The sequence below is a fragment of the Frankliniella occidentalis genome, unplaced genomic scaffold (assembly GCF_000697945.3).
Source record: "Frankliniella occidentalis isolate FOCC.00 unplaced genomic scaffold, Focc_3.1 Scaffold7, whole genome shotgun sequence".
Lineage (NCBI taxonomy): Eukaryota > Metazoa > Arthropoda > Insecta > Thysanoptera > Thripidae > Frankliniella > Frankliniella occidentalis.
In genome coordinates this window covers 1,620,168-1,645,126 of record NW_026267137.1, presented here as the reverse complement: position 1 = coordinate 1,645,126, position 24,959 = coordinate 1,620,168, and the positions used below count along the sequence as shown (strand labels likewise).

Below are 24,959 nucleotides of genomic sequence, written 5' to 3'. Positions count from 1 at the left end.
TTGACGACAGAACGCATGTCTCAAAAGTCCAATCTTATCTCTTCGGAGGTGCAGGGTCGTGACGATCCGGGAAGTCCAAATCCAGTTTGTCAAGCCGTCGATGAATGGGAGACTTTATGTACACTTGTAATCCGTTTCTAGCATGGTCTATCACAGTCAAGTCACTTCGAATCGAATGAACGGTTACAAAATATACAAATAATCGAGTACTTGCTCTCTACAAAACGCCATAAATAGGCGTTTTAGGAGTAAAAAGCCCATGTCTTCAGTGTTGGCAGCTCTGAGACCTTTCGCCGCAACCGGAAACGTATCCTTCATAGTTTTGTGGTGGGTGCAGGGATGCTGTGTTTTTAAGGTACTTGTACTTGTATTCAGTGATTTAGCACAGAAGATGTACTTCAGCAAGTAGCGTACTTAAAATTTCAAATGGTGCGTCTATTAGTTTTCGTTTAGCGCTTTGCTGTCGTCCCGAACGGCCCAATCTGCCCACTTGTTGTGTAACCCGTTCTTGAGCGTGTGTGATGCCCTCACACAGTAAGATTGTCGATATTTTAACTGTTCAACAAATAATGAGTTCTTGCGTGTCTCGTCCCCTGACGATGATCTCCTTCCCTTTTAATTACTCACCTTAATCAGAGCGCTCCATTCTTTCCTGCTTTGTCTTGAGACCTGGCACTGCAAGCGCGCCAGTACCGCCCATTGTGTCCCGAGCGTAGGCCAAGGGAAGTGTCTGGGAGGTTATGTTACCGTTTGCACTTTTGGTTCATGTGATAACTCGGAAATTCATTAAGCGACGGCTATCTTTCAGGGAATGTTCAGGTATTAACACAGCAGCTTTTTTGGGGAATGTTCTCGCCGGCAAGGTGTTATGCTGTAAATGCCGTTGTAATGCTGGAGACAATATATACTTGTTCTATGCTTTTTGTATGCCTTGTACTCCAACCCAGTACGTACGCCTTACGGCATTTTCTCTTTTTTCTTCTATCATTGAATGAAACGAAGTTATGGAACACGTTCATGCACTCCTCATTCTCAGTTCACACAGTTTTAGTTAAATTGTACAGCCGACAGGGTGGGGCTGTACTCAGCATCCAAGTATTCCTATCCAAATCTAGTGTCTTTATAGGCGTGTTGTAGCGCTCCTGTTACTTGTTATCGTTTGTGTTGTCTAATAATGGATGTTTCCTGCCACTTCATGAGAAATACACACTAAGCTCTCATGATTCCTTCAACTAGATATTCAATTTAATGCTGTCATGAGGCAGTTTTCTGTGCATTGAATTTCCTTCAAAAGGGTTGTATTTATATTTATTTCCAAACAATGGATTTAACCTTAGCTTTATTTTTGTACTTCATATCTTCCTTATTAATAATTGACATGATAACATGCAGAACATCTTACTCATTACCTTATCTCACATACCTGTGCTTTTGGCATTCAAAAAACTTAGCCACTTGTTAGCATAAACATGAAGAAGAGGTTAGATTTTTGTATTGTGCGCTCTCTTAATATTTTCTTCTCTTTTCAGGAAACTATGTGCTATAAATCGTCAAATGAAAACGATTTCATCTAAGGAAAATAACTTAATCTCAGGACTACTACTTTCATTGCCAGGTAATTTGAATTGGGGGCCATTTAGATTAGCTTAATAGTTATTGTCTTCTTAAATGTATGATTCTTATTCCCAACTTTCTGTTGAAAGCTTTCCCATATTGTCCTTGGAAAGCATAGGAAATTTTTGGGCCATGACAGAGTTTCTCTAGTTTTACTTTAGCTCTAATTAATTATGTTTGTTTACAGATTCAGTTGCTGACTAGGGAACTTCCCTGTTACTTTGAAGATCACAATTAATGTGAGTAAGCACAGCTTGTGTTTGATTGCTACGCACCTTATTGTGTTTTATATTTACTTCTTCTTGAGCTAAGTTAAATTGTTGTTCGAAGTACAACCACAGAAAAATATTTTCTTAGCTCGTTACAAATCAAAATTAAAATCATGCCTTTATTATATTCTTGTTTCTTAGTCAAACTTCTATGCTGTGTGTATGTTATCTTGGTTTTAATCAGATTTGTCTTATTTCCAACAGGTGTGAAACATGGCACCAGTAGGACGACCTTCTGCAAGTGGAAAGGGGCTGCATTCAAAAGATGAAAATTCCATAAAAAGTAAAGATGATGAAGTTAAAAATGAGCCTCCGGATAGGGGCTTTCATGAAGAAGTTCACATTAAAATTGAAAGGGAGGATGATGACACTGTTTTATATGCCCCCATGAACGTGGATGAAGGGATAGTGATTAAAAAAGAAGAAAGTGATGACTCCATGGAAGAAGATGAAGGATCAGATGATGACATTTTGGATGTAGTAAATGGGAGGCTTGATGGAATTGACAATGAAAAAGCAGGTGATGTGATTGACATTTCAGATGACCCCAACAAAGCACTTAAGTCTCTGTTATGTAAATTTTGTGGAAAGCAATTTTTTCGAGCATTCTATTTTAACTTGCACATTAAAACTCATCAAGTTCCAACCCCTACATCTGATAAACCCCATAAATGTTTAGATTGTGGTAAAAGTTTTGCATTATTACAACATCTCACTGGTCACTCAAGAATTCATATTGCTGGCCGATATTACGAGTGTCCTGTCTGTAGGAGAAAATTTACTGAATTGTCTAACCTTACTATGCATTTGTTAAAAACACATCCTGATGAAAAGCCGTATAAATGTTCAGAATGTGAGAAGCAATTTACTCAGTCTTCTGCTCTCAAGAAACATTTGAGAACACACAGTGGCATCACATCGCAAGATGAATTAGACCGCATTGACATGCAGTTTTTTGTGAACGACAAAAATGAAAGAGATTCAGAGGAGCCATTAAAGAAGAAGATTAAGCTTGAGAAAGAGGAAATAACATCACCTGTTAAAGAGAAATCGCCATGTGGGAAAGAGAGATTAAAAGATGAAAAGTCACCAACTACTAAGGAGAAGGTTGTGCTCACCAAACAAAAATCTGCACCAGTTGGGGAATTGAAAGTGACTAAAGCTTCACCCCCATCAACAAAGGGCATTAAGTCTCCAACACAGAAAGGAACTGAGATTATGAGCAAAACATCACCTGTCAAAGACAAAATGCCAAAGTTAAAAGAGAAGTCACCAAAAGAAAAGAAGTTTCCTTCCCCTCAAGGAAAAGTCTCTGCTGTTAAAATAAGCTCTACAGGATTTGATGTATTACCTGCTATTAAGCATTTGGAAGGTCAGCCTGCACCATCCAAAGACCAATCTGCACTAATTAATAGAAAATCACCTATCAAAGATATGTCAAAACAATTGGAAAGCATATCCATGTCAAGTAATGAAGTACATGTTAAAGATGAGCCGTCACATGAGAACTCATCTGAAGTTTCCAAAAAATCTCTTTTATTAGAGGACTCACTGCCAGTGAAGGTTGTTCTTTCACCAATGAAAGAATCTCCTTCAGAAGAAGAACCATTAATCCCATCTGAAGCTTTACTTCTCCATATCAAAGAAGAGTGTCCTGACGATGAGCATAGCGCTGATCACACACCCTCTTTCACTTCAAATGTGTTAAAAGAGCCCATGTCTATATTGAGTGAACTTTCAGAAGAAACAAGTCTCACCCATGTTGAAGGAGAAGCTGCAGCTCAGAATGAGAATAATTCAAAAAGTGGAACTTCCCCTCTTAATAATTTCAATGATTCCTCACTTAATCGGAATGGTGTCCCACTAGATTTAGTTCACTGTCCAAAAATCAAGGTAACAAAGTTTTCTGAAACTGAACAAGTCAGTGAAAACCAGAAGGTCCATGGGATAGTTCCTATGACCTCTCCAACTAAATCCACATCAGTCACAAACGTTAATAGACTAGAATCTCAGAACAGTAATGAAGATACTGAAAATTTAAACCAAATGTCGGTATCAAAGGACTCAAAACCAGCCTCATCCACTCTCCATAAATCTCAGTGGTTTAAAAGTTGGGACAGTAATAAACTTGATAAGAAAGAGCCTTGGCCATCTAAAGGAAAGCCTGATGGCCCCTGTGAAGAAAGGTATAAATGTCATAGATGCAACATTTTTATGGATTCTGAAGAGCAACTTCATGAACATCTGATGGAGCATACTGGTGTAAAACTTTGTGAATGTCGATTCTGTGGGAAGGATTTCACATCCATGACTTCTTTGAAACGACACACCTACTATCATGTTGCTGGATTGATTCCTCAGGATTGCACGAGATGTGGTAAAAATTTCTCTACATTTATGGATTTGAAGGACCACTGTGTTAGCAAAAAGTGTGATGCATCTGGGAACACGTTCCGTTTTAAATGCTTTCGATGTAAGAAACACACTCCATCTTTAGAAAGACTGAAGTTTCATCTTCTGTCTCAGTGCAATGAAGAACCAATCAAGTATTATATTCCAAAAAAACTTGATGACATTGCTTCAACAAAGTCCACCGAAAGTCAAGCTGAAAATAATAGATCTGATAAAGACAATACTGGCTCTAACTTGTATAATTGCAATAATGAGTGGGTAAACCAGAAATTTGAGAAAAGTGAGTGTCTTAGTTTAGATGACATGGTACAGTTAAATTTGAAAGGCAATGATGTTGAAGCATTGCAAGTTTTAAATGAACTTGGTCCTTCTGATAGAGGAAAAGAATGTTGGAATTTGCAATGTGAAAACTGTGGTCATAGATTTGAAAATTCTGAGAAGGCTAAGGTCCATTGTAAATTGGGATGTGAAAAAGTACCAGAAGTGAAACAAGAATCTGAGAATGGAGATGATGCAGAACCATCACAGCAACTTGCAAAGGAACCAGATAATAAACCTGAGAACAATGCAGAAGTAGAAAATGTTAAAATAAAACTGGTCGTTGAAGAGGATGAAGACCTGCAGTGCTATTTGGACTGTGCAGTGTGCGGGAAGGAAGTTGCTGGAGTTGAAAGAATGCTGCTTCATATCAAAGACCATATTAATGAACGGAATACACTTGAATGCCCAGTGTTAAAATGTGGAAGATTTTTCACTGACCCAAAGGATTTTAAATTGCATCTCAAGACCCATACTGGTCACAAACCCTACAAATGTTCAGATTGTGGTAAAAGATTTTTTTTGCGAGAGAACTATGAAAATCATGCTCAACGTCATGGTGTATTGAAGCATTGGAGTTCATTAAACTCAAATGAAAAAACTGGTAAAAATTCTGGAAGTGCTAGAAGCCCTATTACCATTGAATCAAGCATTAGTAATTTGGAAGTTTCAGAAGCAGATTTTGACAAAAAGCAACGTAAAACTTCGAACATTAGTTCTCAAGCAAACAGAAATCGTGCTGATTTACATTCTAAGGAAAATAGAAAACAAGAAGTCCCTATCAATCTGAACAAGAAACCAACTTCTGATAAACCATCTTCTAAACTGAAGAAATCATTACCAGCAGTAAACAGGTCTACTCCTCCTGTTAGTAGAACTGCTCCTTCAGTAAATAAACCTCTGCCTTTGGTGAACAGACCCTTGCCAATTATTAACAGGCCCTTACCAACTATAAACAGACCTTTACCAATTGTGAACAAGGCCTCACCAACTATGAACAGACCTTCGCCAATTGTGAACAGGGCCTCACCAACTGTGAACAGACATTCACCAATTGTGAACAGACATTCACCAATTGTGAACAAGGCCTCACCAACTGTGAACAAGGTCTCACCAACTGTAAGCAAGGTCTCACCAACTGTAAGTAAGGTCTCACCTATCCAGAACAGGACTTCACCAATAATGGACATCATATCACCAGTTATGGAAGATAATCCGTCACCACCAATGCCAACTATGAGCTTATCTCTGCCATCCATGAACAGGCCCATAGTTACTAGACCTATACCAGGCCTGATATCATCAGCTGCTGCTGTCATCAGACCTACATCTTTGCTGCAAGGTAGTATTGTTGGTAGACTTACAGGTCCTTCAGGTGGGTCATTATCGGTAACCCCTCAAGGAATTTTCACAGTTGTGCCCCCAAGATCCTTCACATTATCACCACCAAGCAGTAGCAAGCCTACATTTACTATGGTAAGAACTAAACAAGAAGTCCGACAAGATTTAAGACAGGAATTCAGACAGGAAAAAAGACAAGAAATAAAACAAGAAATAAAACAAGAAATAAGAACAGAAATAAGAACAGAAATAAAACAAGAAATAAAACAAGAAGTACCCCATAGAGAGATGAGGCAATCTCGTGCTCATCCATCAGCGTATTACAAACTATCCGACCAGGCTAGAGCTACTATTCAGGCATCTAATGCGGAGTTACGGAAGTACCCCCGATCTGGAAGATGTGATATATGCAAGAAGACTTGTTCCCGCCTTGACAAACATATGATGGTGCATCTGAATCAGAAACCTCACCTTTGTCCAGTTTGTCCTCAAACATTCAGACAAAGTGAACACCTAAGGCGTCATATCAGAGCTAAGCATGAAGGCAATCATAGACAGTTTGAGTGCCCTCAGTGTCACAAAAGGCTAACAAGAAAGGACAAACTTAAGGAGCATATGAAGAATTGTGGTATACGGCCATATCCCGACAGCTATTCTCCAACTTTGAGTGATAGTTTATTTGACATGATTCCTGGACCCTCGGAGACTTCCTATCAAGGCCATACAACAGTATGATAAGATATAAGGCTATCCCTGAGTCCCATCACCATCACCCTTGTACTACTGACTCTTTGGTCAATCCTCCAGTAGACGCTTCCTGAAAACTTTATTAATGAATATGCAAGTATCTCATTGGATATTTTGTTGTGATATATTAATTAAGTACAGTATTGTGGTATCTAATAGAATGTTGAACAGTCCCAGTGATAGAAACAGTTACTCTTTAGTAATTTATTTAGTAAGCCTGATCATGAAATTGCAAGTTGTCGGACCTATCTAGTACATGAATTTCACTGTGTAATGAAATTCAGTTCTGCCCATTGAGGATTGTCAGAATATATGTAAGAGTGCTGGGAAAACAAACTACAAGTAGCTAATACTTGTTTGGATAGAGAGTTCCTAATATATGATGTACTGTTACCTGACCTCCAGTTTCTGCCCTTATTTTGGCCTATGAATGTTATACATAATTATAAGATCTGTGCAGCTATTGTAAATGTTTGCTACATCATGTGGACCTTGCCTTCTCTGAACAAATCTGATTTTCTGCCATTGAATGTCGAAATCACGGCTGTGCCGCTGTTTGGAATCCTTTTTTTAAAATGTTTTTAATGGAGTATGATATTAAAAGTGTTTATCATTGCAGTTGTATGCAGGCAGATTGATAGTAGACCCTTATTTCTTAGATTTGACTTTATCATATTTCAGTAATTCTTCAAATATACCTTTGCTAAACTTATTCATTTAGATACAAATCATATTCATGTTTATATTGTGATTTTAATAATTTAGTTATCTTTTTATAGGCGTGCCTATTTACATTACCAGTATTGTAATTTTAGATACTCTTTCATGTTGATTTTTTGTTGTCATTAATGTAGTGCTTAAGGGTAGTCTTAGAAGTAAACCACTATTGAAAGATAATCGACTTTTCTTTTTTTGTTCTTTTGTAAGGGTCATTAAATTTAATCTCAGATAAGAATGTTTCATTTTTATTGGAATTGGACATTAGCATGATAAGATCTGATTAGGTTTTACAGCGTGTAAAAGTGTTAAAATACATGTTAAAATAGAAATAAAAATTAATTACAAAAGTTACGATTGTTTCATACAATTTGTACACACAAGTAAAAAATTCACTATTAATACACAGAATGATTTCACAATCACTGCATGCACGAATCTTTTCCTTCTAATACTTCAGACTTAACTTTGCATTTGGCTACAAGAGATTTACAGATTTCCATTCCTATAGCACGACCCATTGGTGGTGGAACAGCATTACCAATTTGTCGATGTTTGTCTAATATATTACCATAGAATCTATACGTATCTGGGAAGCCCTGCGAACGAGCACATTCTCTCACACTTACAACACGTGTCTGATCTGGGTGAAGTACTCGGCCCTGATGGTTGGGAGCAAATAGAAAACAACTTGAAAGTAAAAATCAAAGGCAATAGAAAAATTAAAAATATGTAGGAAGAAATTATAATTACCTGCTTGCCCATGGGTTCGGGATTGGTGACTGTTGTTGAAAAGAATCCATTCCACTCTAAACGTCCATACAGTCCAGCCCAGTGGTTATGTCTGTTCCCAGTGTGGGGTAGACACCACGGAATCAACGTATTGTACTGCTTGTCAATAGGATCACATATTTTCCCACTGGCACAACTGCATACTCCTCTTAAAGCACCAGTGGATGATTTACCATTCTTTTTGTCATGATGGGAGTAAACTCTGTAAAAAATACAATAACTACATAAGAACACACATTTTCGCTATAATGAATAGACACTGCATGACAAGTAGAACTTACAGTTTTTGTGTCATTTTGCCATCCTTAAGGAGAACCTCTATGTTAGGAAGGTCCCTCCAGTCTGAACCAGCAGCAATTGGTATGTTGGAAATACGAGCTTCAACAAGGGGAGCCATTTCTTTGCAGATGTGATCACGCAAAATAGGCTGATGTTGATTGCCTCTGATCTGTGATAAAACGTACGTATTAAAGTCAATCAACTTGCAGTTAACAGTTTACATGTGAGTCCTTTTATTTCCAGATTCTTACTTTTCGCTGGAAATCAGAAACGGCTTCTCCTCCATAAGACATTTCCTCTTTACTGTGCCCATTAGATATTTCAGGCAAATCCGACAAAGCATCCCGCACAGTTATAGTGCGAAGAGGAGCATATCCAGCCCACTGGTTTGGTTTGAACTAGATCATAGAAATAATAATGAATAAAGAGAGAAATAGAAAATGCGCAAACTATTTTAAGTAGTCATATTCTGGTTTTCTTACCTTCTTATCATCAACAACAATGGAAAGCTGACATGCTCTTGGGTTAAATACATGCAATGGAGTTGGAAATTCTGGTAAAACTTCGCCTGGGGCTGCGGCTATTATGATAGCTCTGGATAGGAGCACACAGGAATGTGGACATATATCATATTACAGTATAATATATCTCACCCCATTCCTTCAGTATTAATCTTTAAAAAAAAAAAACATACCTGCGGCGAGTCTGAGGAACACCAAAGTTACCAGCTTGCAAAACTCCAAAGGTGCATTGGTAACCCATCTTCACAAGACAACGCAAGGTTAATTTAAGAACAATACTGCGCTTGAATGCCACAAAGTTTCGTACATTCTCCAAAATGAAAAAGCGGGGTCGGTAAAACTCACAATATGAGAGATATGTTACAATGAGAGAGTTCTGGAATTTGGACAGTTTTTAGGGTATAAAATACAAACAATGAACCAAATTTAACATGTACAAGATATTATGCCACACTTTAAGTTCTCACCTTGAAAAGAGAATACTGACGTGAATTGAATCTGTTCATACCACTGAATCCCTGACAAGGAGGACCTCCACACAGCAATTCTACTTCACCTTTCTGTGGAATTACTTGCTTTTTGGCTGTTGTCTTTTGACCCTTAAGAATCAGATTCACATTGGATTAGTATATATTATATATTGTAACATTAAAACAATGAGAAAAGAACATAAAATATCTTACCTGTATAGCAAGTTTTAACAACATATTACAGTCTTCTGAGAATACAGTTGCTTCTGGATTATTAAGATGAAATGCATGAGCAGCCGCTTCTTCTTTCTCAATGGCCCATTTTGTTTCTGCAACACCTGCTTGGTGAAGGCCTTCTGACAATCCTAAGTACAAGAAAAATGTTTACCATCTATTGGGAAACTGTATCTCATTTTATTTCTCAAATTAGAATGAGAGTCAATTAGTTGATTAAGAAAACCTACCTCCACAACCTGAAAATACATCTAGTGTTTTCAGCTTTTGACATGCTGGAGGCCAAGATGGAGCATAAGTGTTAACATTTTCATGGTCAATCACACTTTTCCTTCCTTTTCCTTTCCCTTTTCCTTTACCCTGTGATCAAACCAGAGACACATTAAAAATTACATTCCAATTTATGAAGTTCAAAGTCAGTTGTACTGTAAATAAGGTACCTTTCCTTTCGACCCTATCAACGCAGCTTTCGATGGAGGATCATCAAAGCTTTGTGTTTTAGAATCATATGCTTCCCGAAAGTAGAAACGATCAGGCCCACCAGCTACCCACTCCGACTCAGAAACATCTAAGTTTTCACTGTACATCAAAAAGCATTTTCCTTTCACTTTAGAAAAGTCCACAACAACCTCTGGATTTGGAGAGACGGAATTAAGTTTACTATTGTTTCCATTAAGAAGATCATCCAACAACAGTTCATCATCACAAACGAATATAGTGGTACTATCAAAGAAAAATAACTACCTTCATCACTCCAGTATACCATATTGAGATCAAGTTGCTGAGCAGCAGTTTGACCTTTGTGAGTGTTCTCAGGGCGATAAAATTTGTTCACTCTCAGGAAAATTTCAGATTCACTCATGTGCTTTTCTTTTGAGCGGGAAAATATACCAGATATATATCCAATGCAATAAGGGTCAGGTGTTTCTTGGTTGGAGCCTTTAACATGATCTGATGATTTCCTATAGTACTCTGGGTACAGGTCTTCATCTCCAGCCTTCAACAAAAATGTAAGTAATTTTAATAAGAAAGTCATGTAATGTTTTCACTATGGAAATCAGCAACTGAGCATATTTATTAGATTAATATACTATTTCAGTAAACCAGCCATCTTACCTTTTCATGTCTCTGTTTCTTCAGATGTAACCCTGGAGATTTAAAGTTAAAGGCACCAGGTTTTAAATAAACTCCACAACCTTCTCTATATTCTTCTCCTCTCCAGTGAATGACAGCATACTTAATCTGTAAAATTCAATATATTGATTCCCGCAAATAGATGTGGAGTTATACTACTAGTTTATAACATAACACCTGTGTCAAAAGTGCAAGTACCTCTTTGCTATCATCCACATTCATCCCTTCAGCCAGCCTGGGAAAATCTACCTTTTCTTTCTGCAATTTTCTTTCACATGATACACAGAATCTATGCTCTACATCAAGTTTTGGGCATACAGGGTTAACTGGAGGATCTTCAAATCTGCCTCGTTTTGTATCATAGTACATTTGGTAAAAGAAACTTTTACCATCATCTGGTACATCATTTTCAGCTTCAGGTTCCCCTCCAAGTTGATGCCAGTTACTTGGTGGAGGCTTATAAATGACATTTGCAATGTGAGATACAATGCCCAAATCCATAGTGCAGCATATATCCACAAGAAACAATTCACGAGGATCAGAGGTCTCACCCAAAACTGTGTGCATTCCGCGACTATAATTGACAGACAATACAATTATCCAATATCCAATAATCATTTGTTGTGAATACTGTAGGTAATTCAGCTCACCTGTACCAAGTAGCATGAAACTTTTTTTCTCCTTTAGTTCCTTCCCACATGTACACAACACGAGCTATGAGTACAGGGACAGAAGGATCTTTCCGTTCCACTAGGACATTATCATTTACACCAAATTCAATAGCCCCTACACGAACCCGGCTAGAGAGGGAGAAAATACAACAGAATAAAATGAAGAACAAGAAGTAGGTGACAATTCTTGGATTTGAGTACACTGTGACATCAAATATATGCAACAACAATCTGCTACACAACTGGTGTGACAGGGTAGAAGAGTCAAAAATTTGTACCTGTAGAATGTGCGTTTATCATCAGATTTGATTGCATCTCCTATCCATTCCACTTCCCTTTTTTCACGCGATACTCCAGTTACAGGTACCTTTTCTGTCCAACTTGTGTTTTGGTTATCAGCTGCCTGTTCATAATCATCTTCATCCTCAGGATCTGAATCCTCTGCCTCTTGAACAGCCAAATTGGGGCACCTCAAGTGAAAGAAATTTTAAGACTTACTGATTACTTGTTACATATGATACTGAGTTCAAATTTTCATAAGCAGGTTTTTACAGTACCTTCTCTCATTACAAGCTTGTTTGCTACGGCCACTTCCACCAAACTTGACCATATCTTTACAAGCAGAACATGAACCACAATCAGGCATCTGGCATGCCTCGCAGACACCACAGCGTTGACGACGAGGTGCCTGCATTAATTAAACACTATAATTGTAATAACACTCATTAAAATAATTCTAATTTTTGAAAACATAAAAACAGATTTTCAACAAACCTGACTGCCCTTGTCACTACCCATATCGAGTTGCTCAGAGAAAAATGTATCAAATAAATTTCGAACAAGGTCAGTGGTAGTTGCTTTCGTCCATGCTGGTTTTTTATCTGCAATTGTTTTACGCTCAGCTTTGCGAATTGCACGCCTACAAGAAAAAAGAATTGCTTTAGAAATAATTCACCTTAGCATCAACAGATTTTTGAGTGTAGGTGGATGATACCTTTTACCAAGGGTAACACCAGCTAGTCTCATAAGGGTTCTCATGCATGGCAAGACAATGAGAAGTGTCCCATCAGTTCCAGCTGAATCAAAGCTTTCTACTTGGTCACATATGAACTGAGCATGACGAAGAAGACTATCTTCACTTAATTCCACTCCTTTAGGAGGAACAGTGGTCTAATTGTAAAAATAAAAGGAATATTAAAATAACAGTTGTAGAATGAATACTTCACATGAGATACATTAAAATAGTAACCTGAAATTTGTTCAATAAATCTTCAAAAGCAGGATTTTCTGCCTCTATTAAAAATTCGATCACAAGTTTACTCATGTAAATTTTCTCTCGTACACGTTGCATGAATGGCAAGTATTTCTCGGATGGATCCATGAGATAATACTCTCCATATGCAGTGGTAATACCAATTAAAGCAATCTCTCCCCCATCAAAGCCAGAAGTAAACCACTCATTTATTGGACCCAAATCCATTACGGGAACGCCATCTACAGAAAAAAGCAAAAAGTGTTATTTGATTTAATCAATTGAAACCCCTTTCTAACATAGGAAAGAATAAAAACCTTCTGTGTCTGCACTTTCTTCGTAAACTGCTTTTACGTATCCAGATACATAAAGTAAGACATTTTTTTCTATGAGTCCAGTATCAAAAGGACAAAGATGGCCAGCTTTATCATATACACTGGGCAAACAAATATAAACAGTTATAAAGAAATAAATTATAATGACTCCATAAATTGATAGAAGGATTAAGTACCCACCTAAAACAGGTTAATTTATTCAAGGGACGAGCATCAGTTTCATTGATTTCAGACTCATTTCCGGTAAAAAGGGATAAGCGGTTGTCAGTTAAAGCAATGTACTCTTCAACAGCACCTCGAGGGTGGCCTTCATACAGACACAATTCAGGACTCTCCAGAAGCTGTCGACAGATTTGACACCTTGTGTTTCCTATTCCTTCCTTAGAGGGTTTCCTGGAAATGTAAATATAGACATGATAATAAGAGAAGAACTAAGTTATATCAAGTAATCTTGTAAAACCACCATACTTTTCCACATGCTCTTGTTTGATATTTTTCTTGGTAACTTTGGGTCTTTTACTTTCTCTGTCTTCATTATCACTTTCAGCCCCACTGTCATCTTCAACTGATTTAGTATCAATGCTTGATGGTTTTGGTGTTGATGATGCTTGAGCAGAATTAGTGCTTCCACAGGGATCGGTATACTCTCCTTCTTCAGGCTCAGATTTCACTATTTTACTTGGGGCTGAAATAACTGAGCTATTAGAAGATATCCTATTGCTGGTCCTTTGAGGTGCAGGCGATACAAGTGACTTCCTCCTGGGAGGTCTCCCTCTTGATCTTTGTTTTAATCCCTCTTCATTTGCTTCATTCTCTTCTTCCTTTCCCGAAGAAAGGTCGTCTTGAGGTCCTGCTGAAGACAATGCAAGTGACTTCCTTCCAGGAGGTCTACCTCTTGGTTTTCTTTTGCCACTTTCTTCATTGACTTCATTCTCATCTTCCTTTTCTGAAGAATGGACCTCTTGAGGTCCTGATGAAGACAGTGCAAGTGACTTCCTTCCGGGAGGTCTACCTCTTGGTCTTCTTTTACCACTCTCTTCATTGACTTCATTCTCCTCTTCCTTTCCCGAAGAATGTTCCTCTTGAGTTCCTGGTGAAGATGTTGCAAGTGACTTCCTTCGGAGAGATCTTTCTATTGATTCTCTTTTCATACTTTCTTCATGGACTTCATTGTCTACATCCTTCCCTGAAGAATTTCTCTCCTGCTTCCCATTACCACTGCTAATCACTTTGTTCCCAATAACTGCATCAGCTAAGGACACATCAGGAGTTTCATGTTCAGATGAAATAGAACAAGATGAATTGATGTCCCCCTCAGGTAAGAGAGGTGAAACTCCATTTAGGGAAACTGAAGAGCTGGGCCCTGCTACTTCATCATGTTCTTGATCTGATAGCTCCTTTTTCAACATACCAAGGTTTGAAACTAAACTACTTTCCGCAATCTCAGTACATTTCTCCATCTTGATTTGCTTTGTGATCTGAGCATTCTTAGGTTCATTCTTCACTACCACAGTAGTTGCTGGAGTTTCAATTTCCATTTCATTATTGTACTGTGCAATGATGATTGAATCAAGACTATTCATTAACATTTGAAAACGTTCCAAGTATTGTTCCTGAAAATTGAGATTTTTATTATTATCCACCGAAGTAAGGTATTACATTAGTGATAGCCTGCAAAACAAACATAAAATTACCTCAGATATTGTATCATTATTTATCTGTAATTGCAGGGCATGTACTTTTTCGACTAAAGTCGGAGAAGCTAAGGGTGCCAGCAAGTTCCATCTCTTCTTGAAAAATCCTTTCTTAGTTAGAATCCCGTCAGATAAATCTTGATCTAGAACTTCCAGTCTGAAAGACAAAGACAAAGCAAGTGCTTCACAGTTATTGTACATATAGTTTAACCTCCGAGTCTTTAGGGATTACTCACTGCGATTGGATTTCATCAGTTAAAGTCAACTTTTCACTAGTAGCTGAAGGCATGGCAGCGACTAAAGGGCATTGAATGAATTGCTGTAAATGTATTAAAGTAGATAAATGCGATCTTGAATGGAATAGCGAGTAATATGCCGAATATACTTTGATTGAAACCCAAAATATTACTAAAGTCTTCGTCTCGAGTTTCTCATTGTCTGCTAACCTGCTGACAAACGTTTTCGGCGGGAAAATGTGGGGTGCATGTTTACCAACACACCGTCATTTGAAATGTACATTGGTTTATGTAACGGTTTTAAAATTGGGTTCTTGACCACATTTATATTATCCAAATTTAAAATTGTTAAGATTTAAATCAGAAAGGGGGGTTTGAGTGCAACATTTTGGTATTTTACAATACATTAAAATGTTAGTGTGTTTGCGTTGACTCGTCACTCCCGAAACTGAGTTTCTTTTTAAGGTAGGCGGTGGCAAACAATAAACAACACAACAAAACAATAAGTCAAAAAAGTTGGTGAACCGAATGAGCAACGAAAATCTCCTTTCATAGTGCCGAACTTTAATTCATCGTTTCTCTGCATTCCCTTCGAATGGAATAAGACTTATCTGTGATCCAGCAGGTTAGTACATGAAATTTGGGGCTCCTCTTTGTTTGTTTTGTTTTCGTTGTATCAGACTTTGCTCTGTTTGCTCTGGTTGGCCAGCCAACGGGGGCATCTCAGATACTATGTTCTTTCTTTGTAACTCTTGTTCCGTGTGATTATCATTCAATGTTACTTCGTGCTTTCTTAGCCTGTCTTTGTTATTTTTTCCTCTGAAATAAGTTAATTTTTAAAGAAAAATATTTTTTAGTACACTAGAATTTTCTTATCCGAACCTGTACTATGGATTGTATGTAACTTTCTGACCACAACTTTGATGTTTTGATGTATTTCTATTATGCTTCTCTCATGTTTCAGGTTTCAGGATGGGGAGACATGATGGGGACTGCGCAGTTTCCCAGGCCAAAGCGATGTGTCATTGTGCCTCAAAACGTTTGGTTATTCATGTGTTGGATGCCACATCTCTTGTCTTTGTCCTCATTCTTCAGGCAAGCGTTCTCAACTACTACATAATCCAGTATTACAAAAGCACAGTTAGTCCATACTTTTGGTTTGTTGGAGACTTCATTTGCCTCTTCATATTTGCGGGAACTCTGACCACATCATACCGCTACCTGACGAGATGCCAAGAATGCCACCCATGCAAAGGAGAGAAATCATTTTATTTATCACCAAAGCGCATTGTTGCAAATTTCCCTATCAGTAAATTAGGCATGTTGCCTCTGAGTTATGTATCATGGTTTCTGTACTCGTGCATGCTTCTTGCAAAAGTGATAATCATTTTTAAGTCAGAAATTCCTGAACAGTTGAGTCTCGATGATGCATTTGGACCTCAGCTTCTTCAAATAGCCATTGCTATGTCAGGAATAATATTTCTCTTGTTGGTTGAAGGCCACAATTGGGCAGAGCGTGGGTCACCAAGGTACATATATGTGACTAGCGTATGTGGTAAAACAGGTATTGAAATCTTGGATACTGTGTCTTTATTGAGTATTTTGCTTCTGGCCAGCACACAAAGTTTTCTTACCCCAAATTTGGAGAATGCTGTGATTATTTTGTCTGCTTTCAACTTTTTCTTGCCTGTCCTGGCCTTGTACAAACTGAGTCTTTGTGACTTTGCTGCCCATCCATTTTCATTACCAATAAGTGTTCTCCATAATTTGCTCCATCTGTGCCTTGTAGATGTCCCATTTCTTTGCGTGCGTGTGTACCTATGGCTTTATTACAAGCAGCATGCCTCCATTTTCATAATGAAAAATGTGTTCAGCATAATCCTTGTGCTTCGGGGTATGTACCCAGATCTTTTCAAATTGGTTCAGATGTTCTGCCAGATGAAGCCATCAGGCTCAGATAAAGGGAATGTTACAGAATTGGAAGGACTTAACAAACAGTCAGGCTCAGCTGATAACTTTGAGGAAATCAATCTTGGTGGTGGTGACAAAGATGAAACTGCAGCAAAGCCAATTTTGAAGAAAAACTCTGTTTTGGTTAAGGAAAGTTCAACTAAAATCCCTGTCTGAAGAGTCGTATTTCCTAGCCAAAATTTATGTGTATTGAGTATCAAAAACTTGTCTAATGTGGCAAGCTTGTCAATTATCTCAAGATATCAGTCCAATTGATTGAATCTCAGATGTAATGTTTGATCTGCTAAGGGAAAACAATTTTATTACAGTCTAAAAAATTATATCTATTCTCAATTAGTATGTTTAATACTTGATGTACCCTTGCCGAATATGTATTTCTTTGAAACAGTTCAACAACTTTATAATGATAAGGTACTTTATCAACATTTCCTTGGAAACTGCTCTTCTATTTTCAAAGGTTTTCTCCAAGGTGGTGTTTATTTTTTGTTTGTTTGTAAGTATGTTGAGCTCAGCATGAAGATGATGATATTTGTGCAGATCATCAGCCTCATTTTTCCTCATTTTGTGTTTTGTATTAATGCCAGGCCCAGGCACACTTGGCACTGTGATCTCAAAAGACTTAGAAATATAATTGCCTTCAAATCCTTCATGTTTGGGCAAAATACTGAAACTGTATTTATGAAGCAACTTTAGATCTATTAATTTTTATAGTTCCTATGTGGAATATTATGTTCTGTAAGACAGGTTTTGGCATGCCTATATTACTGATTAATAGGGTTTCTTGTATGTGACCTTTTAAGCTTCATTTGTGCCAACAAATTCAATTTTAAGATTTTCTTTAGAGATTTGTTAATGGTGTGAAGCTTGAAATGTCAATGTTCAAGACTTGTTTATGAGTTGAATTCGTCCTGCACAAATGTAAGAGAATTTTTCTCCGACTGATAACCGCAGAATGCTTTGAATGGAAACTTTATTATGGCCTCAGAGGGCTGAATTAATTTTACTGAAAACAACAGAGTTGTTAATGAGTCTCCTTTTACTGTAAGTAATGGACTGAAATTTGAGATTTAAATAATGGTGTAGTATTTTATACTCATCTTGTTGCTGTTTAAGTGACTGAAGTGGGCCAGTGCATAAATTAATTAAGGGTTTCTGTATCATTCATAACAACTACCAGACATTCTTTTGCAATGTTCTTTTCACAATTGATATGCTTTAATGATAGTATTTTGTGATGATTTAATTTGAATGAGGTATTCTGGCTCACCTACCTACTGTGATCCTTGTCAACAGCACACTGAACATCATAGATTTCTTTTAAGTACATGCATATATCTCTGATTTTGTTAAGTTCTAATACTGCAAGTAAATCAAAAATACCCTTTTTTGTTTGTAAGGTAGAACCTCTTCAAATTATTTTGATCTTTTTTGGTCAATTTGTGTTTATGTAATTGTTAGTATAGATCAAACATTAAGAACCTAAATGTCCATATTTTACCAAAAAATATACAATTAAAGCAAAGATATATTTAATTTAACGGTTATAATGTCAATCTATACCCAGATTTTTCTAATGAATTTTTTGTACTTTTAACCTGGGCTGTTTGTTTTAATGTAAGAAAGTTCATTCACTTTTCTAATGCTAAATTGTTAATTTTAATTGGAAACACCATATTTCAGAGCTTTGTTGTGTTTGTGTGTTGTTTTTTTCCAGACATGGTGTGCTCTCTATTTTGGGACTCAGTATAGATGAAATACCTTGCTATACTTTACTCAATGTCTGCCTCTATAGCTTGAAGCCTTTACTACACATATTGTTTATGCCTTTCTTTGTGGATATTAATCTTGTGGTGATTTGTGTAACATGTAATTGATGAATTTATAGAAAGTTAATTCAAAGTGATAAATTGTTGGGATTTTTGTGTGTGTGTGTTTGCGTATGTATTTGTCAGCCTGTGCAATTTGTCATTTTGATGCCAAATACATTTTATTTTAAACCATTTAGATTGAGCATGTTTTCAAGAAGCCCCACTTTTAAGTAACATAAAATCTTTTATTAGAAAATATTTCTAGTAGTACGTTCTATGTACAGTAACTATAACACAATGTAACACTCATGAATCACAATTTTTTCCGAGATCTCCTTTCTTACTATAGTCAAAGAAATATACAAACTAACAATCTAAGACAACTAGGTGCTGACAAAGACAATGGTAGGCAACCCATTCAACAGTGAACTCCTGCTGAAAATAACTGACTAGACGGAAATTCCGCATTTAACCAGCTAGGAAGCTAAAGAGTTTGTACAACTCTACTTTCTTAATAGATGATCGTTTAGATTGTGTAAAATCGGTCAAGATCCTCGAAAACTGTCATGGTTCTCACAATCTCTCGGTGAAGCGATGGAGAGGCGTCCCTGGTGGTCGATCGGGCCCTATGAATCACATTTGCAGAGTCAAAATCATATAGTTAAAAATAGCAAACAAGCCAGCTCCTTGCGATGCGGGTACGGCGACTGCTCTAGAGCAAAGAGGATTATGTCGAACTTACTGTTGAACTTGTGCGGCGCCGGGTTGGGGATGGGCAGGCCGGGCAGGCCCGAGTCCACCCACGCACTCACGGGGTAGCCCGGCTCCTTATGCACCGAGACATCGAGCCCTGTCATGATACACGAAAACTGTTGAGCTCATTCAAGAAGATAGAAATTAGTTCAAAAGAGGAGGAGGCGGGTAGCCAACCTTTAATCTCCTCGTCCTCGGAGACCCTGAGCAGGCCCGAAACCCTCAGAATGGTGAACATGATCGCACTGCAGCACAACGACCACACCAGGATGGCCAGGGCGCCCGCCGCGTTGCAGGCCAGGTACTGAAACAGAGGCAGCGCGATGAGTCCTCTGCGCGCACCGGGCGCCAGCTGCGACAGCCACATCCCGCCCACCTACCATGAGCGACTCCTTGGTGACGGAGTGCAGGATGCCGTCCGGGGAGAGCAGTGGTCCCGCGAACAGGCCCCAAAGTCCCGCCCCCAAGTGCACCGGAGCGGCGTCCAGCGGGTCGTCCACTGGAACAGTGACAGCTGGGTCACGGGCCGGGCCGGGCATCACACGTGTTGTAGGGGAAGGGTCGGCTGCTGGGCACTCACCCTGCAGGCGCAGCAGCAGCGAGTGCAGGACCAGGAAGAAGACCGCGCCCACGGCACCCGTCACCACGGCGGCCCACATGGCCAGGGAGTTAACGGAGCCGCACACCGAGACCATCCCGGCGAGCATGGCGTTGGTGGGGACGGCGAAGCCCCACGCGGGGCTGCTGAGGGCGCCGACGCGCACGGCGAACAGCCCGCACAGGGCGCCGCCCGCCCCGGACAGCACCGTGTTGACCACGGCCGTGGACACGGCCACGCCGTCGCCGGCCGCCGTGATGCTGCCCTGGGAGCCGCCGTTGAAGCCGAGGAAGCCCGCGGCCAGGATGAGCGCGCCCACGCCCGTCAGCGGCGTCGAGTGGCCCGCCAGGTCCTGCACCTCGCCGCCGACGAAGCGGCCGCGGCGCGGTCCCAGGAAGACGCAGCCCGCCAGCGCGCAAGCGCCCCCCAGCAGGTGCACCACGCCCGACCCCGCGAAGTCCCTGAAGCCGAGCGTGTTGAGCCAGCCGTCCGGGTGCCACGCCCAGTGCGACACGGTGGGGTACACGAGGCCTGGCGAGAGCGGGGGTGGTGTTAGTCCCAACGGTCCACAGTCGACAGGCTGTACACGCAGTGTCTGTTAGGGATCATCCGGAAAGTACGCCAGTCATGCGCCCTTATGAAACGGACTTATGTTCAGCCTTTGCAAGGTCTCTTAGCGCCTGGTGGGTAGGCAATATCTCGCCTGCAGCGCACGCGTGTACTACAGGGGGGCCTACCCCGAGTCTCACAGGCGCTCAGCCCCCGTAATTTGCCGAATGAGTCTGGAAAAAACGAACGTACTTTCTGGATGATCCCTTACCGCTCTGCACGCTTGTGCGAGCTAGTAGCCTACTACTGGCACGGGGCCCTGACTTGATTTTTTTCTGGTGGGGCAATGGTTCCATCATCGTCTTCACCGGTTTCACTTAACGAATCGTGATAAAAGTACCCCACCCACCCCTCTTAAAAATGGCGTAATGCGTTCGTAGTCGGTCTGTCATGCGGCGTCTCTCCCCTCAGGCGGCCTACCAGAGATGGTGGCGCTGTAGCAGAGGTAGGTGACGAAGCGACAGCGCTCGGCCACGGCGCCGGAGATGATGGTGGCCGCCGTGGCCGCGAACGTGAACTGGAAGAACCACTTGGACATGCGAGGCTGGCCGGGGTCTCCGACGCCGCCGCCCGCCCAGAGCGAGCCGCCGAAGAACGAGCCGAGCGGTCCGGACCCGGAGCCGAACGCCAACGCGAAGCCCACGAGCCAGTAGAGCACGCCGCTGATGACTGCGTGAAACAAAAGGGGAGCATCGGCATTACAGGGTCGCGGCCAACAGGGTCTCGATCCTTCTTATCGTTAGAATGTACCGTAGGCATGCGTGCAGGCGGGCCTCATATAACACTACCAGCGAGTAAGGAACTCGGAAACACGCATGCACGCGGCACAGTATGACTCAAAAGGAAAAGTGGCGTCTCAAGGCCACCCCGTATTTTCAAAATTATTTGCTCATGAATATAATACTGCAGCAAAGCAGCCGCGCTATTATGGCAATCTCCAAACGGGGGTCTCGGATGAGACTTGTTTTGTGTCATTTCGCAGAGGGAACGACCAGCGCGCCCTTGAATGGTTTTCTGGAAGGCTCAAGCTCCAGTACGTACACATGTCCAGGACGTTCTTGAGGACGATGTTGGTCACATTCTTCGACCGCACCGATCCGGCCTCGAGGCAGGTGAACCCGGCCTGCATCACTGAAACACGCAACCACGCGCGTCAGGCCAGGGTGTCGCGGGGGCTGCTGGCAGGGCAGCGGGGGAGCGGAGCGTGGAAGACAAGGAAGCAGGAGGCTCCTGCCAACCTGGCTCTCCCTCCCACCCGTTTGGTCATCTCACGCGCCCGCGACTCCGACTTACGGACGACCACGATGCCGTTGCCGATGAGGAACACGTCGTCGATGTTGTCCCGGAGGTCCGCGTCCGCCAGCAGCCGCGACGTCGTGCGGTTGTCCGCTTCGGCCATGCTGAGCTGTACGAATGGAAGGAACAAATAAAACGCGTTAAATCACTGGAATAAATCCGCATTTTCTCGGTAGCATCGTTTAGTATTCGGGACTATCACGGGCTGCCACTTTGCATCGGGCCGGCCGCTGCACCCACAGCTGCGCCCATCACAGCGGTTTGGCAGGGCCATTTCGCGCACGCGACGGGTAAAGCACACTGCCGGAAATAACTTATTTCGTTGGACGCGGGCCGCTCCGACCGCTCCCCCCACCACTCGCACCGCTACACATAACAAGCGCGATGATTGGTGCAGCAGCCTGTCCTGTCGGCAGGCTCCAATTTCCATGGTAATTAATAGGACCCCCCCCCTCCCGCTCCCCAGCGCGCGAGCGTCCTGCGCCAGACCTCCAGGGGTGCCGGGCCGGCTGCTGGAGGAAGAGGTCCAGGCTCCAGGGGCGGACCCAACACCGCCGCTCCGCCATAGTGACGAAGGGTGGAAAAGTGTGTGTGGGGAGGGGGGAGGGGGTACGTCTCGCCCGCTGCTGCAGCTGTTAGGTGCTCGGTTAGACGTTGTTGGCGATTGGTAGTGATACTCACACTGCCGTCTGATTCAGAAGAGCGTTCAAGAAGGACTCTCCCATACCTGCCATATGAGTGCAACAAGGATGGAGCTATACGGGAAGTATGGGAGCGCAACTCTTGAACGCTCTTCTGAATCAGACGGCTGGGCATGAGAGGGATCAGTCCGGAAGAGGAAGAGACGAGGGCTCGGGCTGAGTGAGGTAATGAGAAGAGGGACGAGGCTTGGAGCAGGAGCAGGAGTCGAACCCGTGCCAAGGGCGCGGCACGCACCAAGGGCAAGGCGGGATTGAGCCGGGGAGAGGGAAGGGGGGGGGGGCGAGAGCGAGAGGGAGCGAGTGTGAGAGAGAGCAAGTAGCCGTAACTCGGCGGGAAGTGACACTAACTGCGCGCCTGGCGCGCACCCCTTTAATGAGAGGAAAGTGAGTCCAACAGCGGACCGGACCGCAAAGGCGCCGCAGAGTGGATGCTAAATAAAATAAAAGCCGTCATGTACACTGAAAAAACAACAACAACATATAGAATGTAATAACGCGCATCGGCGTGGTCGGTTGGTCGTTTCGCTCGGTGAGGGGTGGTCCATACAGTTTGGTCGGTGCAGGCCGAGTCTCATCGAGGGCGAGAGATGGAGGGAGAGAGAGAAAGAGAGAGAGAGAGACTGTCGACGTCGACCCGTCCGCCCGGTCGCCCGGTCCCGTCGGCGACGTGTTTCTTGATGAACGAGGCCGTGGGACGGTTCGACAGCTGCCGTCTCTCTCCTCCCCCCGAGCTCGGCCTTCGCGGGCGCGTGCGAGGGAGGCGGCCGGCGCTGCGGACGCAGCCGCCCGGCTCCGGCCCCGGGCAGGGCTGCTTGCTGCGTAGTAATACCGGCCCAATTCTAGAGGCAGTACCGAGGGGGGGAGGGGCGCACGACCAAGGGGCAGCACGGCAGGGCCATCCTTATGTAAAGCAGCACCTGCCAGCACCTCTCTGCCCGGCCATAAAGGCGCCCGACCGACCCCCGCCGTGAGTGGGACAAGGACGGGGCGGACCGGGCGCAACAGGGAAGGCCAGTCGCGCAGTCGCATTCATCAGTCTCATATTTGAGGGTATTCGGCGATTGTCTGTGGCGGTGTGTTTGTGTTTGCGAACGGGATAGAGAGCGAGAGAGAGGGAGGCACATGGAGGAGCTCGATAGGAGAGCAGAGGATGAGCAAAGAGACGGACCGAGGACGGATGGGCTGAGCGAGGCGAGCAGAGAGAGAGAGAGAGACGGAGAGCTGAGCCTCGACGGGTGGACAGGGAAGTCAACACTGGCAGGGGCCCTCCCTGTGGCGAGCCCCCGCCCCGCTGGAGACGCTGGAGCAGAGGTCACTGGAGAACAAACCTCCGCCGGGATGGCGCACCTCACAGCTGCTGCGCGGTGCAAGGTGACGCGGTGCGCCCCTCTCCGCAGCACGTGGCACCCGAACACCCTCCCCGCCGAGTTTGTCTCGCGCGCACAAGAAAGAAGAGTATTTGCTGAAATAGCTAAATATGTGTGTGGGGGGGGGGGGTCTGCTACTACAACAGTTTATTTGCTGTACACGAAAAATATTGCTCTCTGACCAGAGTCACAGTTGTTGCCTGCAAAACTTTTGCTGTGCCACACCAGAACAAAACAACTGTGCGTGTGCGCGTGGACTGTTTTATTTGCCTGCGTCGCGCTTGGAAAACAGAAACAGACACAGGGAGTCGATCCCTCACCTTCCCACGCATGAGTGAAAAAATGAACGTGGGCGGGGGAGTAGTGATGGTCGGCTGGACCAGCGGGGGGTGGCCGGGAGAGTATCGCGTTTTCGTCGGGGGTGGTGGTTCTTTCTCCTCCCTCGCCCCTACCCCCCCCCCCCCCCCCCCTTTCGCTCGCTGACCGCGGGCCGACGTTGCAGATAACGTCCGCGCCCGTCCGCGCTCTTAGGGCTGCCCGCCCCCTCCCCCTATCCTTATCACTCTCTCTCCTCTCTGAGGCGAGCGGCAGCTCCTCTGTACAGTCTTGGAGCCCACTGCTGCTGGAACGCGCAGTTTGAAGCATTATTACAATATCCACAGATAACCTGACCTGCACGTCAATTTCGAGAGTGAGTCGTCATGACAGTTCGGTGTATGACGCCGAGGGGTCCTTCACTATCGTACACTAGCGTACAGCGATTTTTCTGTTATTCTTGATTTTTTGTGATTTTATCTGACTTTTTGTTGATTTTTGGGTG

At 42.5% G+C, this 24,959-nt stretch overlaps 4 protein-coding genes across 8 annotated transcripts in view; 2 read left to right on the top strand and 2 right to left on the bottom strand.

Annotated features, from left to right (window-relative positions):
- Positions 1–253: 253 nt before the first annotated feature.
- LOC113209358 (zinc finger protein 236-like) lies at positions 254–7,772 on the top strand. Of its 4 annotated transcripts, XM_052273982.1 has the most exons (5): positions 254–355; positions 1,530–1,615; positions 1,802–1,853; positions 2,088–5,616; positions 5,680–7,772. In XM_052273982.1, the coding sequence occupies exons 4-5, from the start codon at positions 2,097–2,099 to the stop codon at positions 6,687–6,689; spliced, it is 4,530 nt and encodes a 1,509-aa protein (XP_052129942.1). In that variant the 5' UTR covers positions 254–355; positions 1,530–1,615; positions 1,802–1,853; positions 2,088–2,096; the 3' UTR covers positions 6,690–7,772. The 4 variants fall into 4 exon arrangements, with proteins under 4 accessions (XP_052129942.1, XP_026282600.1, XP_026282608.1 ...); XM_026426815.2 differs by having other exon boundaries at positions 2,088–7,772; XM_026426823.2 differs by having other exon boundaries at positions 282–429; positions 2,088–7,772.
- On the bottom strand, positions 7,651–15,228 carry LOC113209350 (DNA (cytosine-5)-methyltransferase PliMCI). Its single transcript, XM_052273972.1, has 25 exons — positions 15,210–15,228; positions 15,037–15,119; positions 14,801–14,957; positions 13,575–14,719; positions 13,287–13,499; positions 13,089–13,207; positions 12,769–13,013; positions 12,514–12,689; positions 12,294–12,438; positions 12,077–12,207; positions 11,798–11,989; positions 11,499–11,648; positions 11,047–11,422; positions 10,831–10,956; positions 10,459–10,711; positions 10,155–10,345; positions 9,945–10,074; positions 9,694–9,845; positions 9,478–9,609; positions 9,184–9,386; positions 8,972–9,083; positions 8,741–8,887; positions 8,492–8,658; positions 8,172–8,412; positions 7,651–8,080 (listed from the first exon to the last, which is right to left on the bottom strand). Exons 2-25 carry the CDS (start codon positions 15,087–15,089, stop codon positions 7,841–7,843), a joined length of 5,196 nt encoding a protein of 1,731 aa, XP_052129932.1. The 5' UTR covers positions 15,090–15,119; positions 15,210–15,228; the 3' UTR covers positions 7,651–7,840.
- A 265-nt stretch (positions 15,229–15,493) lies between these two features.
- Positions 15,494–19,007, top strand: LOC113209437 (uncharacterized). 2 transcript variants are annotated; one of them, XM_026426957.2, is made up of 2 exons: positions 15,494–15,661; positions 16,001–19,007. In XM_026426957.2, the coding sequence occupies exon 2, from the start codon at positions 16,009–16,011 to the stop codon at positions 17,161–17,163; it is 1,155 nt and encodes a 384-aa protein (XP_026282742.1). In that variant the 5' UTR covers positions 15,494–15,661; positions 16,001–16,008; the 3' UTR covers positions 17,164–19,007. The 2 variants fall into 2 exon arrangements, with proteins under 2 accessions (XP_026282742.1, XP_026282732.1); XM_026426947.2 differs by lacking the exon at positions 15,494–15,661 and adding an exon at positions 15,737–15,932.
- Positions 19,008–19,039: 32 nt separating this feature from the next.
- LOC113209427 (putative ammonium transporter 1) overlaps positions 19,040–24,959 on the bottom strand; it is a 21,003-nt gene continuing 15,083 nt past the window's right edge. Inside the window, exons 2-9 of the mRNA XM_026426937.2 lie at positions 22,069–22,180; positions 21,817–21,906; positions 21,196–21,444; positions 20,149–20,697; positions 19,949–20,067; positions 19,746–19,872; positions 19,558–19,665; positions 19,040–19,441 (exon numbers count right to left, since the gene is read on the bottom strand). Of these exons, the coding sequence (XP_026282722.1) occupies positions 19,389–19,441; positions 19,558–19,665; positions 19,746–19,872; positions 19,949–20,067; positions 20,149–20,697; positions 21,196–21,444; positions 21,817–21,906; positions 22,069–22,174 (1,401 nt within the window). The 5' untranslated portion in view covers positions 22,175–22,180 and the 3' untranslated portion in view covers positions 19,040–19,388. The remainder of the gene's footprint in view (positions 19,442–19,557; positions 19,666–19,745; positions 19,873–19,948; positions 20,068–20,148; positions 20,698–21,195; positions 21,445–21,816; positions 21,907–22,068; positions 22,181–24,959) is intronic.